This window comes from Neolamprologus multifasciatus, chromosome 16 (genome assembly GCF_963576455.1).
Source record: "Neolamprologus multifasciatus chromosome 16, fNeoMul1.2, whole genome shotgun sequence".
Taxonomy (NCBI): domain Eukaryota; kingdom Metazoa; phylum Chordata; class Actinopteri; order Cichliformes; family Cichlidae; genus Neolamprologus; species Neolamprologus multifasciatus.
The window spans coordinates 1146042-1164927 of NC_140454.1; the positions used below are offsets into that span (position 1 = coordinate 1146042).

General features: G+C 44.0%; 1 protein-coding gene across 42 annotated transcripts in view; it reads left to right on the forward strand.

Moving 5' to 3' along the window:
* The window catches only part of ttn.2 (titin, tandem duplicate 2), a 253336-nt gene that overhangs the window by 231791 nt on the left and 2659 nt on the right, over positions 1-18886 (forward strand). For all 42 annotated transcript variants that reach the window (XM_085135108.1, XM_085135090.1, XM_085135096.1 and 39 more), the window contains 22 exons: positions 99-401; positions 1697-2008; positions 2276-2566; positions 2651-2950; positions 3077-3218; positions 3321-3484; positions 5424-5726; positions 5820-6101; positions 6230-6823; positions 6922-7212; positions 7352-7651; positions 7884-8186; positions 8292-8594; positions 8714-8982; positions 9104-9419; positions 9569-9874; positions 10329-10628; positions 10922-11497; positions 11656-11961; positions 12189-12571; positions 12699-12909; positions 13038-18815. In XM_085135108.1, the coding sequence (XP_084991234.1) occupies positions 99-401; positions 1697-2008; positions 2276-2566; positions 2651-2950; positions 3077-3218; positions 3321-3484; positions 5424-5726; positions 5820-6101; positions 6230-6823; positions 6922-7212; positions 7352-7651; positions 7884-8186; positions 8292-8594; positions 8714-8982; positions 9104-9419; positions 9569-9874; positions 10329-10628; positions 10922-11497; positions 11656-11961; positions 12189-12571; positions 12699-12909; positions 13038-18815 (12333 nt within the window). The remainder of the gene's footprint in view (positions 1-98; positions 402-1696; positions 2009-2275; positions 2567-2650; positions 2951-3076; positions 3219-3320; positions 3485-5423; positions 5727-5819; positions 6102-6229; positions 6824-6921; positions 7213-7351; positions 7652-7883; positions 8187-8291; positions 8595-8713; positions 8983-9103; positions 9420-9568; positions 9875-10328; positions 10629-10921; positions 11498-11655; positions 11962-12188; positions 12572-12698; positions 12910-13037; positions 18816-18886) is intronic.

Here is an 18886-nt window from a genome sequence, read left to right on the forward strand (position 1 = left end):
TTATTTTATATGTGTGTGTGCCAACATTGGTTTTGTTTTTTAATGCTTTGGATTTCTTCTAAACAAACCATATTCTCATCTCCACTTGATTTTTATAGTTCCACCAAGTCCTCCAACTCGCCCAGATGTGATATCTATATCTGCCAATGCCATTAGCATCAAATGGGATGTTCCATATGCTGATGGTGGCAGCAAGGTGACAGGCTACTGGATTGAGAAAAAGGAGAGGAACACGATCCTGTGGGTGAGGGAGAACAAGCTACCCTGCCTGGATTGCCAATACAAGGTCTCGAACCTGATTGAGGGGCTGGAGTATCAGTTCAGGGTGTATGCCATGAACCTTGCTGGGCTCAGCAAAGCCAGCGAAGCCTCCAGACCTGTAGTGGCACTCAATCCTGTTGGTAAGAAAATATTCACATTCATCCTAACTATGAAGATGTATTATGAAATGACAGATGGTCAAACCTCAATTTCGCTTAACCCTTTAAAGCCGGTCAGACCGTTTTGCGTAACTATTTTTAAATCCCCGGTAGCTCTGCAACCACGTAAGCTAGTGCAAAAAAATTTTTTGCATATGAAACTGGAGGAATTGTACTTACATCTTATGCCATCAGCTTGTCCTCGGTCACAGTTTCCTTCCACATATAGCTTTGCAAAAACTGCATAAAAAGCACTTGCAGGAACAAAAACATAATATTCCAGAAACACGCTTTGCCGATCCGATCAGCTGTTTGTAACACTTCCTACATTGGATTAGACGTCAGCACGAACTATCGCATGTCCGCCATTACCTGCCCGAAACCGGAAGTGACGTCATTTTCTCGGAAATGTAGTTTTTTACCTTCAGGGCCTCGTGAGCCTATACTGGTGTTTTTAAAGTTATGTTTGACTTTATGACTTTCTGTGTGGTTTCTGGGATGCTTAGGACTCATATTGCACTGCTGGAAATAGTTTATTTTGATGCATATGCTGCTTTTTTGCAAATTTGCAGTATAATATTTATTTTCATTTTTCCTGCAGTATATATAAAAATTGGTGCATTTCAAAAATAAAACTATGAAGACACTCAAAATAAATTTCCTGTGGTGGGAAACTATTTTGTGCAACTTTTTTGTATTTACAGTTTTGAGGGATAAGCCTCTTAAATTTCTCTAACTAGAAATATATGTTAAAAAAGCAAAAACGATTTTCAATTTTTTTGTAGTTTATTGCACTTTGTTGTAATTTATGTAATTACTATGCACTTAATGCATACATATTATTAAAATCTGGGCTATAATGGTTGTATTGATGTATAGTAACTTGAAATGCTCCCAAAAATGGCTCCACAACATGTAAAAATATAATATAAGCTCTGGCGGACTTGGTTCTATGGTAGGTCTTAAAGGGTTAAGGTCCTAAAAACAGATCTATTGTTATTACTGTTGATATTGCCCAACTAAAATGCATAATGGAGACTTTAAGAGCATAGTCTGAAGTGTTTGAGTTGAAGTCAATTGTACTTCTTTTTTCTGAACTTCTGAAGCTAGAGAACACTTTTGGATGATAGATAAAACATCTTCAAGAACTTCTTTTCAACTCAAGCCCTTAGGACTACTCTGACCTGAATGACTGAGAACCTACACAAATTTTAACAATATGTGACGTTGTGTGAATAAACTTATATAAATGTTTTATGATCATTTCTACCCTCCAGATCCTCCTGGCAAACCCGAGGTGACAGACATCACCCGCTCTTCTGTGTCATTGTGCTGGACGGTGCCCTTCAATGATGGTGGCAGTAAGATCATTGGTTATGTGGTGGAGAGAAAAGTCTACAGCACAGATGAGTGGGATGACAACCGCTGGCTCAAGTGCAACTATACCACAATCACAGAGAACTACTTCACCATCACAAACCTAGGTGAAGGAGAGACCTATGAATACCGTGTCGTTGCCAAGAATGCTGCAGGTGTTCAAAGTGTCCCTTCAGAGACCACTGGACCAGTCACATGCAAGGATGAATATTGTAAGTTCAAGGGTTTTTTTTTTTTGTTTGTTTTTTTTACCTTGATAGTATTTAAATAAGTTAATCTACATTTCCTGTTATTTTAGAAACAATAAATAACTATGAATGAATGTAACTTTAAAGAAAAGAAAGCTCCCCTGCTTGGTGTACCAGGCAGAATATCAATAAAAATGACTGAAACAAAGATTGTTTTCAGGGGGCGGTTCAATATACTGGTATATGTTGTTATTTTTTAATGTAACACTAATCATCCCTTACTTTTTGCAGCTCCTCCCAAAGCTGAACTTGACAGCAAACTGATAGGTGAGACTGTCACTGTTGCTGCTGGTTCTGACCTTGTCTTGGACGGTGCTGTGGGTGGTAAACCAGAGCCTACAGTGTACTGGTCAAAGGGTGACAAGATTTTAGAACTTGGAGAGAAATATTCACTGACCTACACTGCCACTAGAGCCATGGCTGTCATCAAGAGCTGTGACAGATACGACACAGGTAGATACATTCTAACTGTCAAGAATGCCAGTGGAATTAAGACGGCAGCTGTCAGCGTTAAAGTTCTAGGTGAGCAGCCAAAAGGACATTAATTAATTAGTGTGTCTTAATAGTTTGAACTTTCTGATTGAAATGTTGTTTTCTGTCTGTTAGACACTCCTGGAGCTCCAGCTGATAGGATTGTAATCAGCAGAGTCACAGAGGAAAAATGTACAGTGTCTTGGAAGATACCTCTGGAGGATGGTGGAGACTCTGTCACCCATTACATCGTGGAACGTCGTGAGACCAGCCGCCTCAACTGGGTCATCATGGAGACTGAGTGCAAGACCCTGTCATGTGTCAGCACTAGATTGATCAAGAACAATGAGTACATCTTTAGGGTTAGAGGTGTCAATAAGTATGGGGTTGGAGTTCCTTTGGAATCTGATCCCATCATCGCCAGAAACGCTTACAGTAAGCTGCAGCATTTTTCCAAATCTTACTTACAATTTCAATTTTGGATTATATTACATCTTATGAAAGGGAAAACGTAATGTAGATGTGTTTGCGTGACTCTGACCTGCTCCCACTCTTCCACAGCAATCCCCTCCCAGCCAGGCACACCAGAGGCGACTGCAGTGGGCAAGGAGCATGTTATCATCGAGTGGCAGAAGCCTGAGAGCGATGGAGGAAGCGAGCTCAAAAACTACATCGTTGAAAAACGAGAGAAGAACAGTAGCAGGTCAGAACAAATTCTGGATTCATTGAAGATGTTGAGACATCATTTCTTAAATAAAGATACTTATCCTTCTCTTTCATGATGTTGTTTTGTTGTTTGGACCAGGTGGACTCGAGTGAATAAGACCTACACCATCTACGACACCCGTCTGAAGATCACAGGCCTACTGGAGGGAAGCGAGTACCAGTTCAGAGTTACAGCAGTCAACAATGCTGGATACAGCCAGCCAAGTGACACCTCAGTATACATCCTCTGTAAAGACCCCACATGTAAGACATTTTTACTTAAAACTGTAAAAACTGTAGACATTGTCCTTTTAATGCCAAGAGAAAAGAGATATTATTTAATATTTTTCAGTTCCATTCAGTTCACTTTTATTTATATAGCACCAATTCACAGCAGAAGTCACCATAAGGTGTTTTATATTATAAGGTAAAAATGCTAAAATGATAGAAAGAAACACAACAATCATACTAACCACTAATAGCAAGCACTTGGCAACAATGGGAAGGAAACTTTTAACAGGAAGAAACCTCCATCAGAACCAGGTTCAGGGGAAGAGCAGCCATCCCCACGATCAGTTGGGAATAAGGGGAAAGAAAGGAGAAAGATACCGGAAAAAGGCAAACTAAAGGATAGGCAGAGTTTAATATTTACTAAAGATTTAATACAGTAGGCAATGAAGGCAGTCCAACATACTGTGTTAATGTGGACATATGCTGATTAAAAAAGACTCCGAGATTCTTCACAGTGTTATTGGAGGCCAAGGTAAGAATCTGGTTAGACACCATGTTGTTTAAGGCCTGAGTACATCAAGCCCTGTTTTCTCTGAAATTAGTAAATTAACAAAGTAGTAAATTAGAGGTATTTCAGGTCTCGTGTCTTTAAGACATGCCTTTGGTTTAACTAGTTGGGGAACTTCATAATTAACCTTTTTGTGCGAAGAAAACTCCCCATTTACATGCACATAGCACAGTGCTATTGAACCCCGCATTGTGGTGTAGTCGCACACAAGATAAGTACTGACAGAGGCCATTTGATCATCTGTAACCTTCACTAGTGATATATGTATACTGTGATACACTCTAACTCCTGGCTTTGTCATAATAAACTGAGGACACAAAATACGGAATCACAGGCTTTATTGCTAAGCTTGTAACAAACCACGGCATCAAGGGTCATGTTTTGGGGTAGGGGGGTTAATATATTCAGCCAAATTTTAAGAAATAAAAGCTCCAAAATGTGATGGATTCCATCTCTCCTAAGAAGACTACGTTTTCCCCAGACTGCAACTCTGGTGCTCTGGTTTTGGGTCCCAAAGTTTTAGAGTAATTTATATAGCACCAAATCACAACAAGAGTCACCTCAAGGCGCTTTATATTGTACAGTAGATACAGAGAAAAACCCAACAATCATATGACCCCCTATGAGCAAGCACTTTGGCGACAGTGGGAAGGAAAAACTCCCTTTTAACAGGAAGAAACCTCCAGCAGAACCAGGCTCAGGGAGGGGCGGGGCCATCTGCTGTGATTGGTTGGGGTGAGAGAAGGAAGACAGGATAAAGACATGCTGTGGAAGAGAGACAGGTTAATAACAGATATGATTCAATACAGAGAGGTCTGTTAATACATAGTGAGTGAGAAAGGTGACTGGAAAGGAAAAACTCAATGCATCATGGGAATCCCCCGGCAGCCTACATCTATTGCAGCATAACTAAGGGAGGATTCAGGGTCACCTGGTCCAGCCCTAACTATATGCTTTAGCAAAAAGGAAAGTTTGAAGCCTAATCTTGAAAGTAGAGATAGTGTCTGTCTCCTGAATCCAAACTGGAAGCTGGTTCCACAGAAGAGGGGCCTGAAAACTGAAGGCTCTGCCTCCCATTCTACTTTTAAATACTCTAGGAACAACAAGTAGGCCTGCAGAGCGAGAGCGAAGTGCTCTAATAGGGTGATATGGTACTACAAGGTCATTAAGATAAGATGGGGCCTGATTATTTAAGACCTTGTATGTGAGGAGCAGGATTTTGAATTCAATTCGGGATTTAACAGGTGAACAGATGAAGATGTTTGTTGTTAATCAAGTGACACACACTGTGCTTTGCAACAGGATGAGGAAGTGATACCAATGCTGAAAGCACCGCCCCAAACACATTTTACAACATATTTGTTTAGATAAAATACATTTTCAAAACTTCCATTTCATCTACAGACACCCCAGCTCCTCCATCAGTGCCTCGCATCACAGACACAACAAAACACAGCATCACCATGACTTGGACCAGGCCCATGTATGATGGTGGATCAGATGTCACCGGCTATATTGTGGAGATCCTAGAGGAGGGTTCTGAGCAGTGGTACCGTGCCACTGCCAAAGCCCTCAAGACTAATGAGTATGTGGCTGCTGGTTTGGCTGCCAATAAGAAGTTCAGATTCAGGGTTGCTGCCATTAACAGCAATGGGACTGGAGAGTTCAGTGAACCAAGTGCTGAAGTCGAACCACTTGAGAAAATTGGTAAGTAGGTGCAGATTTCTGTTGAAAAAATCAATATCTGAACTATATCTGAACTTTTTAATGTTCTATGTAAACTATGCTCCATCCACTCAGAAATACCCGACTTGGAGCTGGCTGATGACCTAAAGAAAACAGTGTGCCTCCGCGCTGGAGGTACTCTGCGCCTGTTTGTATCTGTCACTGGTCGACCGACGCCAGTAGTGGCCTGGAGGAAGACGGGGGTGGAACTACAGAGCCGTGGTTATATTGAGACTACTGACAAGTACACAATACTGGTAGTAGAGAAGGTTGATCGCTACGACTCTGGAAAATACATTGTAGAGGCCGAGAACCCATCTGGAAAAAAGACTGCCATCATCCTTGTTAAAGTCTATGGTATGTCAACCAAAGTTTCCACAGAGTTTGTTAAAAGATTTTGGATGTCAAATATGTACAGTCACCTTACAGTTAGTAAAGTAATATAGTTTCTAAATATGATCTTTTTACTTGCCTCTCTTTGTCAGACACTCCTGGTCCTCCAGGTTCAGTGAATGTGAAGGACTACACCAAGGAATCTGTTGTGATCACCTGGGATGTCCCAAGCATTGATGGTGGTGCTCATGTCAGCAACTATATTGTAGAGAAGCGTGAGGCCAACATGAAGTCCTATAAGACTGTTACCACTGAGTGTAGGAAAACACTGTACAGAATCAGTGGACTGGAGGAGGGTGTGCACTACTTTTTCAGAGTCCTGCCAGAGAATATCTATGGTGTCGGTGAGCCCTGTGAGACAGCGGAGGCTGTGCTGGTGTGTGAAGTGCCCTCAGTGCCTGTGAAGCTTGAGATTGTTGATGTTTCCAAATCTTCTGTCACCCTGCACTGGGAGAAGCCTTTGCATGATGGTGGCAGCAGATTGACAGGCTACATTATTGAGGCCTGCAAAGTAGGCTCCGACAGATGGAGTGCTGTGGCGACAGTTAAGGCCTCAGTATCCCAGCACACCATCCAGTCTCTGACAGAAAATGACCAGTATCTGTTCAGAATCCGAGCCACGAACAGCAGGGGAGCCAGTGAATCCACTGACATTGTCACTCCAGTGATCATCCAAGAGATCAAGGGTAAGATATCAAAACACAAATCATCACGTCATTTCTGTTTTTACTAAGCTGTGAAAAGCTCCACATAAGTCATATGAAATATTTTGTGTTTACTGCAGTTATGCCCAAGATTGACATGACAAGTATCCCTCAGAAGATAGTTCACGTGCATCGTGGCAAACCCATTGACCTCAACATCCCAATAAGGGGCAGACCACAGCCAGTCTGCTCGTGGTACTTTGGTGGTGTGAAGCTGAAGGACACCCTGGACCGCATCAAGATCGACAGCAACGGCAAATATACCCATCTCGTCATCCGTGAGACGACCATCTCTGACACAGGAGACTACACACTACAGGTGAAGAATACCATAGGCATGGCAACTGAAGTTATCAAGGTTATCATCCTGGGTAAGCAGACATTCTTTACTAAACTGGATGTTTTATATTGTCAGTTTTTATTTTTTCCTTCAGAGAAAAATCAAAAGACAAAGAAATAAAAAAGACAAAAACTGTCTTCCTAAATAGCTGCCTTGTTGTTTCTGTTCAGACAAACCCAGTATTCCTATGGGTCCAGTAAATATCGAGGAAGTCGATGGTGTTTCAGTGACGGTTAGTTGGCAACCTCCAGAGAATGATGGTGGCGCCAATGTCGGCGGATATGTCGTTGAGCAGCGTGATGCCCACCGGCCCGGCTGGACCACCATCTCCGAGTCTGTGACAAGGCCTTGCTTTAAATTCACTAGGCTCTCTGAAGGAACCGAGTACGTGTTCCGTGTTGCAGCCATGAATCGTTTTGGCATTGGTGGCTTCCTGCAGTCTGATGTGGTGGAGTGCAAGAGTGCCAAGAGTAAGTTCTCTTTCCATAAAATGTTCTTCATATGCACCTTCAATGAGAATTGTGCTGCAGTTTCAGTTTCACACTGTTATTGGTGGTCACTGTATACAATTACAGGTAGACAGGTTCTGATTTGATATATGAACTTAAAAATCCTATTAAACTGTGGATTGTTTATTCTCACTTAACTATATGGTACTATGTCTTGTTTGTTATTCATCTCTGATTGTTTTTTTCTATGTAGCCATCCCCGGACCCCCAAGCAGGCCAGAAGTGCTTGATGTCACCCATGAGGGCATGACCCTGACCTGGAAACCACCTGAGGACAATGGTGGCTCCACTATTGCGGGCTATATCATAGAACGGAAAGAGGCCCATTCTGACAGGTGGATGAGGATCAACAAAAACCCTGTTACTATGACCAGGTACCGTTCCTCCGGACTGATTGAGGGCCTGGAGTATGAACACCGTATCACAGCCATTAACTCTAGAGGGGCTGGGAAACCCAGCGAGAGTTCTGCCATTACCATCGCTTTAGACCCCATTGGTATGTCCCGCAAAAGATCACTGTAACAGTTCTACTGCTTTTCTGTTTTAAACCCATACCACGGTGGGGTCACTATCTTTACCTATTCTCTCTGTTATTAAACAGAACCTCCAGGTCCTCCAGTTCAGGCCAGAGTCACAGACACTACCAGGACTTCTGTTTCTCTAGCTTGGCTTCCACCAGAAGAGGAGGGTGGTTCTGTTATTACTGGCTACTTTATTGAAATGCAGAAGGTAGACCAGCTGGAATGGACGCTGTGTAACACAACTCCCACGAAGATGTGCGAGTACATCATCACCCACATGCCACAGGGGGCTGAATACAAATTTAGGATCATCGCCTGCAATGCTGGTGGTTGTGGAGAAGCTGCTGAGATTCCTGGAGTGGTTAAAGTCCAGGAGATGCTTGGTAAAGAAAGAATTTGAAATATTTATAAATCCTTTACTTCAGTTTTTTGGTGGCATGGCACATAGCATCCTGGCATTTTTAGCTTTAGTTAAAAAAAATCAAACCTCTGTCTTCTTCAGATTATCCTGACTATGAGCTGGATCCTAAATATGAAGAGGGCTATGTGGTCAGACAAGGTGGTGTCATCCGCCTGTCTGTACCCATTAAGGGTAAACCCATCCCTACATGCAAGTGGACCAAGGATGGTCATGACATCTCCCATCGGGCCATGATTGCTACCCATGATGACATCACTGAGCTGGTCATCAAAGAGGCGCATAAACATGACACTGGTACCTACGACTTGGTGCTGGAAAACAAATGTGGCAGGAAGGCTGTTTATATCAAGGTGGGGAGCGTGTCTGAAAGACTTTATTAAAGAATGGCTAATGAAATGAAAACATATATTGTATAAAATCTAATAATATTTGCAGCCTTAAAAACAAACTCTCTGTACCTCCTCTCTGTAGGTGAAAGTGATTGGTCGCCCAGATGTCCCAGAAGGGCCTCTGGAATTTGACGACATTCAGGCCCGATCAGTAAGAGTCAGTTGGAGGCCACCATCAGATGACGGTGGTGCAGACATCCTGGGATACATAGTGGAAAGGCGGGAGGTACCCAAGGCTGCCTGGTATACAGTGGATGCTCGAGTAATTGGGAACTCTCTAGTGGTGAAGGGCCTAAAGGAGAATGTGGAGTACCACTTCAGGGTTGCTGCTGAGAATCAGTTTGGTGTCAGCAGAACTTTAAAATCTGAAGAGGCTGTCACACCAAAGACTCCACTTTGTGAGTAGTGATATATTCGTTATTAGTCCAACTTTCTCAGTCGAACTGGGAAAATTTTGTATTTAATAAACCTATTGTTGTGATAATCATACACTCTGAACATACTGTAACTCTGATGATTTAATTTGTAAAACCATCCTTTATCACAGGCCCACCTGAACCTCCCAGCAACCCACCAGAGATCATGGATGTTTCCAAGTCCACAGTGTCTCTCTCCTGGGCCAGGCCCCGCGACGATGGAGGCTCTCGTGTCACTGGATATTATATTGAAAGAAGGGAGGTTTCAACAGAGAAGTGGGTCCGCCACAACAAGACCCACATCACCACCACCATGTTCAACGCCACTGGTCTCATCCCTGATGCAGAGTACATATTCAGAGTTGTCGCACAAAATGACATTGGACAGAGCGAACCTGGTCCTGCTTCTGAATCTGTAGTCTGCAAAGATCCATTTGGTGAGTTATGGCTCAGTCACACTAGAGTACAAATAGGGCATCAACCTCCTTGCAACTCTTCCTTTACTTAGTGACTGTTAATTTTTAAGTTACTGGCATTTGTCAACCATTTGCATGTAGTAACGGTGACTAGTCACCCAAAGATTGAACGTGCAACACCCTCAACCAACTGCAAGGTGATTGCACAGGTTGCCTGGTAGGAGGTGACACCACCTCCAAACAGTCACAGTCCAACTCAGAGTGACTGCAATTACTTTCAGAGATACTGATGAAATTTTGCAAATAACTGCTATCTAATTTATAAATGCAGACAGATTGCCAACTCATTGCAATCAATCTAAATCAGTCTGTGCTGATAAGGGAAACCCATCTCATACATTCTAAAATACTTAAATTGATGTTAGAATGAATTTATCCAAGATTATTGACCCTTTTCCTTTCTGTTTTCCTGTAGACAAACCTAGCCAACCAGGAGAGATTGACATTGTCTCTGTCGCTAAAGACTGTATCACCATCCACTGGCTCAGGCCTGAGCATGATGGTGGCAAGGAGATCCTAGGTTACTGGATTGAGTTCAGGCAGGCTGGAGAGAGTGCCTGGAAAAAATGCAATAAGGAGCGCTCGAAGGATCGTCAGTTCACCATGGGTGGCTTAATGGAAGCCACTGAGTATGAGTTTAGAATCTTTGCTGAGAACGAGACTGGACTCAGCCGACCTCGTCGCACACCTATGGGCATCAAGACCAAATTGAGTGGTAAGCTGTTGCAGGATTGAGGTCTATCAAAACAAATGGCCTCGTTGCAGTAGAATTTGACATTCAATGTATAACATATCTGGCAAGTTCAATACAAATGTTGCTTAACTGACAACAGAAAAATATATCTTAGAACCAAATTTTGACCAAGATTTAATGTTAAAGTCAAAATCGTGTAAAACCTAATGTTTAAAGGGAAAGACAACCAATTTATTTGTAATTCCTTTCAATTTACAACAAAAAGTAAAAATTAAATACATTTAGTGTGATTAAACATTGCTGTCTTTCTGCAGTTGGTGAGGCTCCAGCTTTGACAGAAGACATCCAAGATGTAACAACCAAACTTGGCGAGTCTGGCACTCTGACCTGTGGCATTATTGGCAGACCTCTGCCTGAGATTAAGTGGTACCGCTTTGGCAGGGAACTGATCCAGAGCCGCAAGTACAAAATGAGCTCAGATGGTCGAAACCACTCCCTCAGCATTCTAACAGACGAACAGGAAGATGAGGGCCTGTACACCTGTAGGGCAATCAATGAGGCTGGAGAGATCGAGAGCAGTGGTAAACTGCGTTTACAGGCAGCTCCACAGTTCCACCCTGGCTTCCCCCTGAAGGAAAAATACTTTGCTGGGGCTGGCACCAGTCTCCGCCTTCATGTCGTATACATTGGCCGTCCCATCCCACAGATCATGTGGTTCTATGGCAAGAAGCCTCTGAATCCATCTGAAAATGTGATCATTGAAAACACAGAGAGCTACACCCACCTCGTGGTGAGGAATGTTCAGAGAAAGACCAACGCTGGTCGCTATAAGGTGCAGCTCAGCAATTTCTTTGGAACTATTGACACTGTGCTTCGTGTAGAAATCCAAGGTGAGATCAAACTATAAACAAATTGCTTAAGGGCTCCACATCCATCCATCCATCTATCCATAAATTTAAAATCAAAGTTACAAATGAAAGCCCTTTGCATGAGTTTTCAGTTTCAGTCTACAAATCTTTCATATATATATGCTTGTGTGTGTTTCTAGACAAGCCATGCATGCCTGAGGGGCCCCTAATTGTTGACGCCCTGCTTAAGAGCTCAGTTGTCATCAGCTGGAAGGCTCCCAAGGATGATGGAGGATCAATGATTACCAACTACATTGTGGAGAAACGGGAGGCCAAAGAAGGGGAACAGTGGTACCTGGTGTCCTCCTCTTTGTCTGGAACCACCTGCCGTGTCCTCAATCTGACGGAGAATGCTGGCTACTACTTCAGGGTTTCAGCTCAGAATCAATATGGAGTCAGCGAGCCTCTAGAGATCCCATCAGTGGTTATAATCAAGAGTCCATTTGGTAAGTTTATTTATATTTTATTTTGGTGTCCTCTTCACAGATGGCTTATTCTGTCTCAAATCAACCACGGCTTCTACTCGACCGTCTCCTATTTGCATAAGTTATAGAGTACCATCTAGAAACTTAAATGTGTTCATTTTTTAAGGAGCGTGTTTAGTTTTCAAGATCTGCCACTGCACAGAATATGGGACTTCTGCACTATAGTAACTTTCCTATTTGTTTTTCAGAAAAACCTGGCATCCCACAGCAGCCTTTCATTATCAGCTCCACAAAGGACTCTTGTGTTGTCTGTTGGAAGCCTCCAAGCAGCGATGGTGGAGCTAAAATCACAAACTACTACCTGGAGAAACGTGAGAAGAAACAGAACAAGTGGATGTCAGTAACTACCAAGAAGATTGCAGAGACCAACTATGAGGTCACAGCCTTGATTGAAGGCTTCGAGTATGAGTTCCGTGTCAAATGTGAGAACATGGGCGGTGAGAGCGAATGGAGTGAGATTTCTCAACCCATCATCCCCAAGTCTGACCAGCCTCCTCGCGCTCCCACATTCAGGGAGGAGATTAGAGACATGACTGTCAAATACCATGCCAGTGCAACATTTGTCACTAAGGTACTTTTTTAAAAACTACATTGCTTATTCCTTTAAAATCTCTCAGTTTTTAAGTCAAAAATACAATCATAACATCATTGTTCAGTGGACACCAGTTATTTATTTTGTCTCTTTTTCCTCCAACAAGGTGTTGGGCCATCCAAAGCCTGTTGTGAAATGGTACCGTGGTGGAAAGGAGATCCTGGCAGATGGAACTAAGATCAAAGCGCTGGAGTTCAAGGGAGGCTACTATCAGCTTGTCATCACTTCTGCTGATGAGAATGATGCCACAGTTTACCAATTCAGAGCAACTAATTCCTCAGGATCCATCTCTACCACAGCCAACTTGGAGGTGGAAGGTAATATCATAATTTCCAAATATTTTCTAGAATGCACTAAATGCATGATATCTTCTTTGAAATTCCTGATTTAAAAAAAAGCCCACATTCATGAGAATAAGTCATGATTTTGGTCATTTTTATTGTAGTTCCTGCTAAGATCCATCTGCCTCAAGAGCTCCAAGGAATGGGCGCAGTCCATGCTGTCCGTGGTGATCACATCACCATCAAGATCCCCATCTCTGGCAAACCTGAGCCAACAATCACTTGGCAGAAAGGTCAGGAGATCCTCTCCAACTCTCCTTATCACCAAGTCATCACCACAAGGTCTTTCACATCCCTGGTATTCCAGAAGGGAGTCCAGAGGAAAGATACTGGCTACTACATTATTACTGCAAAGAACAGGTTTGGAACGGACAAGCAAACCATCGAGGTGAATGTGGCTGACATTCCTGAAGCTCCAAAAGGCCTTGTGGTTAGTGAAATTGCAAGGGATTCTATCACTCTTGTCTGGGAGCCCCCTGCCAGTGATGGTGGAAGCAACATTATTAGCTACATTGTGGAGAAGTGCCCCACCACCAGTGATAGGTGGATTCGTGCTGGACAAACTACTGACTGTAGTATCACTATCATCAACATATTTGGAAAGGCCAAATACCAGTTCCGTGTTATTGCCGAGAACCAGTTTGGTCTGAGCCCACCATGTGAACCAACTGAGCCTATCACCACAAAGGAAGACAAGTCTGTAATTAGGAACTATGATGAGGAAGTGGACGAAACAAGAGAAATTACTAAAGAGGAGGCTCTTTTCTACAAGGTGAAGGAGCTGTCCTCAAAGTACATTATCTCTGAGGAGCTTGCTCACTGCCAGTTTGGTGTGGTTCACCGTTGTATTGAGATTGCCACAAAGAAAACCTACATGGCCAAGTTTATCAAAGTCAAAGGAACTGATCGTGAGTTGGTTTTAAGGGAAATTGAAGCTCTTAATATGGGAAGGCACAAGAATATCCTCTACTTGCATGAATACTTTGAAAGCATGGAGGAGATCATCCTTATCTTTGAGTTCATTTCTGGAGTTGACATCTTTGAGCGGCTTGGCACCAGCAACTTTGAGCTTACAGAGCAGGAGATTGTCAAGTACCTTAGACAAGTCTGCTCTTCTCTCAAGTTCCTGCATTCCCACAACTTTGGCCACTTTGATATCCGCCCAGACAACATTGTGTACACTACAAGGAAAAGTACCAACATAAAGATCATTGAGATGGGCCAGGCTAGGCTTCTGGTGCCAGGAGAAAACATCAGAATGCTCTTTTCAGCACCGGAGTACTACGCCCCAGAGGTCCACCGCCATGATTTGGTCACAACGGCCACAGATATGTGGTCTGTTGGTGTTATGGCCTATGTTCTACTCAGTGGCCTTAATCCATTTGCAGCAGAGTCTACCACAAAGATGATTGAGAATATCATCAACTGTGAGTATGTCTTCGACAGTGAAGCATTTAAGGATATCAGCCTGGAGGCTATGGACTTTGTGGACAGACTTCTAGTCAAGGACAGGAAGCTTCGTATGACAGCCCATGAGGCTCTGGAGCACCCATGGCTCAAGATGAAAATAGAGCATATTAGCAACAAGGCTATCAGAACGCTGAGACACAGAAGGTACTATCAGACTCTGGTAAAGAGGGTTGATACTATTGTATCAGCAGCTCGTGTGGCCTATGGTGGTGCTTTCAAGAACCAGAGGGGATTGGATGTTGGTAAAGTGAAGATTGGAACTGAGTGCCATGGCTTCCGTGCTGGCCCAGTCATGCATGCCTCAGCTGAAGAAGGTGGTTATGCAAGATTCACTTGCAGCATTGCCAAGTATGACAAGAGTACACAGGTGTCATGGTACTTTGGTAACTGCCAGCTACACACAAGCCACAAGTATGAGATTACTTATAGTAATGGCTTTGCCAGTATCTACGTAAAGGACATTGAAGAAAGTGATGATGGTGTGTACAGATGCAAAGTGCTGAGTGATGATGGAGAAGACAGTGCTTACGGAGAGCTTTTTGTCGAGACAGTGAGGAGTATCAAAGAGTACTATCTTAGCCGCTCCATCAGGAAATTAAGGAGGAGAGTTGACAAGACTAAGCTTCTGCAGAGACCACCAGAGTTCACTTTGCCTCTCTACAACCGCACCGCTTTCATTGGCGAAGATGTGCGCTTTGGTGTTACTGTTACTGTGCATCCAGAGCCTTGCATAATTTGGCTTAAGAATGGTGAAAAAATCAAGCCAGGTGATAATGACAGCAAGTACACCTTCACCAGTGATAAGGGTCTATACCAGCTCATGATCCATAACCTGGACATGACTGATGATGCTGAATACACTGTTATGGCCCACAACAAGTTTGGAGAAGACAGCTGCAAGGCCCGTCTCACTGTGGCACCACATCCTGTGACGGAAGAAACTATGAGGCCCATGTTCAAACGCCTGCTGGCTAATGTTGAGTGCATGGAGGGACAGAGTGTCCGCTTTGAGCTCAGAGTCTCAGGTGTACCACCTCCTACTCTTAAATGGGAAAAGGATGGTCATCCACTACAGTTTGGTCACAAGGTGGTTGTCATACAGGAGGACGTTGACTCTCATGTCCTTCACATTAGAGAGACTCTACTTGAGGACTCTGGTGTTTACAAAGTTACTGCAACCAACTCTGCTGGCACCGCCAGATGTCAGGCAACATTGAATGTGGACCGCCTTACCTATACAAGGAGAGAATATAGGAGTGAGGAAGAGAAATACATGCACATACAGAAACAAATTGATAAGACCAACAAGATGGCTCAGAAAATCGTTGCTACTGAGGAGCTTGTACCGCTTAATCCCACTGCTCAAGAAGCTCTCAAATATGCTGCAGAGATTTACAAGCCAGCAGTGAGCACGAAGAATGTCGAGGGGGAGTTTGACATCAAAGAGGAGAAGTCAGAGACCAAGAAGTTGGAGGAGGAGAGGAAGATCTTCATGCCCTATGAAATTCCTGAGCCTGTGGTTCATGATCCCAGAGTTCTTGATGAGAACAAAGGTATCAAACAGTTTGTACCTCTGTCAGATATGAAGTGGTACAGAAAGCTAAGAGATCAATATGAGATTTCAGAGAGGATGGAGAGGATTGTGCAGAAGAGACAGAAACGTATTCGTTTGTCCAGATGGGAACAGTTCTACGTCATGCCCCTTCCTAGAATCACTGACCAGTATAGGCCAAGATGGCGTATTCCAAAACTCACTCTAGATGATCTGGAGACTGTCAGACCTGCACGCCGCTCTCCCAGTCCTGTGTCAGAGGCGTCGTTCAGATCTAGGAGGAGATCTCTGGGAGACCTTAGCGATGAGGAGCTGATGAGAACAGAGGAAGAAGAAGGAATGATGTTGGAGGATGAACTGGAGCTTGGCTTTTCTGCCTCACCTGCTGGCAGCCCTGTACGCATTGAGCGACGTGCCATGGAGCGTGAGGAAAGAAGGGTTGAAGGTAGACATGAAATTGTTGAGGTTGCTGAGACAAAGAAGAAACGTACCATCTCTCAGTATATGAGGAGGAGAAGGTCACTGTCACCCACTTACATCGAGCTAATGCGTCCAGTTTCAGAACTGATAAGACAACCACATGCTAGGCATCCTGTGGAAGTAGAGGGAGAGATTGTGGGGAGGAGGTCCCCTACCCCAGAAAGGACCCGACCACGTTCCCCCAGCCCCATCAAGTCAGTTGAAAGGTCTTCACGCTCCTCCTCGAGGTTTGAGCGGTCTGCCCGTTTTGATATCATGTCCCGTTATGAGGCCAGAAAGGCTGCTTTGAAATCTGAAAGGAAGTATCAGTTGGTCAGTCAGTCACCTTTCAGTTTGGACCATGCCCCGCGTGTCACTGTTAGGATGCGTTCTCATCGTATCCCAGTTGGTCAAGATACAAAATTCACCCTAAATGTACAAGCTAAACCAGAGGCCGAGATCACGTGGTTCCACAATGGAACTGCAATCTCTGAATCCAGTGAGAAATTCATCTTTACCAACATGACTGGTGTCTTGACCATCACTATTCTGGAGTGTCAGGAAGAGGATAGTGGCACGTATCGCTGTGTATGTTCCAACTCTAAGGGAGAGGCTTCAGACTATGCTACCCTGGAGGTGTCAGGTGGTAGCTACACAACTTTCTCTTCTCGCCGCAAGGATGAGGAAGCTCCCAAAGCATACGTCCCTGAAGTCACTCGAACAGACCACTACCACATCTCCCAATTCAAAGCTGGCTATGCTTCACAGACCCACTTTGCGGTAGAAGAAACCAAATCTAAGTTAACCGAAACACATGAGGTATTCACACATGAGAGATATGGCGCCTCCTCTGAAAGGTACTCCTCTGCTGAGAGGTATGACTCATCTATCAAGTATGCTTCTGCTGAATACCTGTCATCTAGTTCCTCTTATTCATCTGACAAATTTTCTCTGAGTGGGAAACACGCCATATCTGAAGCTAAACTGAAATCATCTACCACTGCTGGTGATGAGGAAGTTTCTGTCCAGAAGGCAAAACTTTCTCTTCCAGCTAGAATCCTCACTAAGCCTCAGTCTGTGACAGTTGAGGAGGGAGAGACTGTCAGATTTACCTGTGATATTGATGGTGAGCCTGCACCCACTGTGACATGGATACATGAGAGCAGAACCATTGTCTCATCCCACCACATTCAGGTCACCACAACTCAGTATAAATCCAGTTTGGAAATCTCCTCTGTGACAGCCTCCCATGAGGGCAGTTACACAGTAGTGGTAGAGAATTCAGCAGGCAGACAGGAAGCTCATTTTACTTTAACCATCCATAGACCAACCCCCAAGCAGGAAGTTAAAATAGTCAAACCCCCCGAGCCATCCGTGAAGTCACCCACTCCCAGTGTAAAGTCACCTGCACCTTCAGTCACATCCCCTATTCCCTCCCCAACCTCTGCTGTTCCCAGCGTGAAGTCACCAGAACCTAGCACCAAATCCATTGAGCCTTCAGTTACATCACCAGCTTCAAGTATAAAATCTCCTGAACCAAGTGCAACATCTCCTGCTCCAAGTGTGAAGTCACCAACACCAAGTGTGAAGTCTCCTGAACCCGAGGGGATTAAGTCTCCCAAGAGCATAAAGTCTCCTGAGCCAACTGCACCTTCTCCTGCACAGAGCTTAAAATCACCGACTCCAGGTGTCAAATCTCCTGAGCCTGAGGGACTTAAGTCACCACGAGGTCTAAAATCTCCTGAGCCACGACTCAAGTCACCACCGCCAACTAAGACCCTGGGGACTGGAAAGTCACTGGAATCTGAGGAAGTAAAATCACCCAAGGGTATCAAATCTCCAGAACCTACAGGAATCAAAGTGCCAAGAGGTGTCAAGTCCCCAGAACCTCCTGGACTCAAAACACCAAAAGGCATCAAGTCCCCAGAACCAACAGGCATCAAATCACCAAGGGCACTGAAGTCCCCTGAACCTGAAGGGATCAAATCACCTCCCAGAATGAAGTCTCCTCCTCCCACCATGTCCCCCAAGAGAGTTGTGTCTCCACCCACCGTAAAATCCCCAATCCCAAAACCCCCCAAGGTCATGAGTCAGCTAACAGCAGAAGCCTGTGAGGGGTCAGTGAGGATGTCCTGTGTTTGTGAGAGCTCCGTCAGAGAGGTGGTATGGTATGTGAATGGGAGGAGGCTTTCACAAAGCAGTCGCCTAGAGATGCACTATTCTGAGGGTTCTTGCAGCCTTTTGATCCATAATTTAACAGACAGTGATCAGGGAGAGTACACCTGTGAGATGAAATCAGAAGGAGGAGTATCCAAGTCTTCTTTCAACTTCACTGGACAAGTGTTTCAGTCAATTCGCAAGAAGATTACAGCTTATTGTGAACAGCAGCTGGTACTTCAAGGTAGGCTTTTTCTATCACCCTCCAGAAAATCTGATCCAGCTTCATGCTTTAAAGAAATTATAACAAAGCCC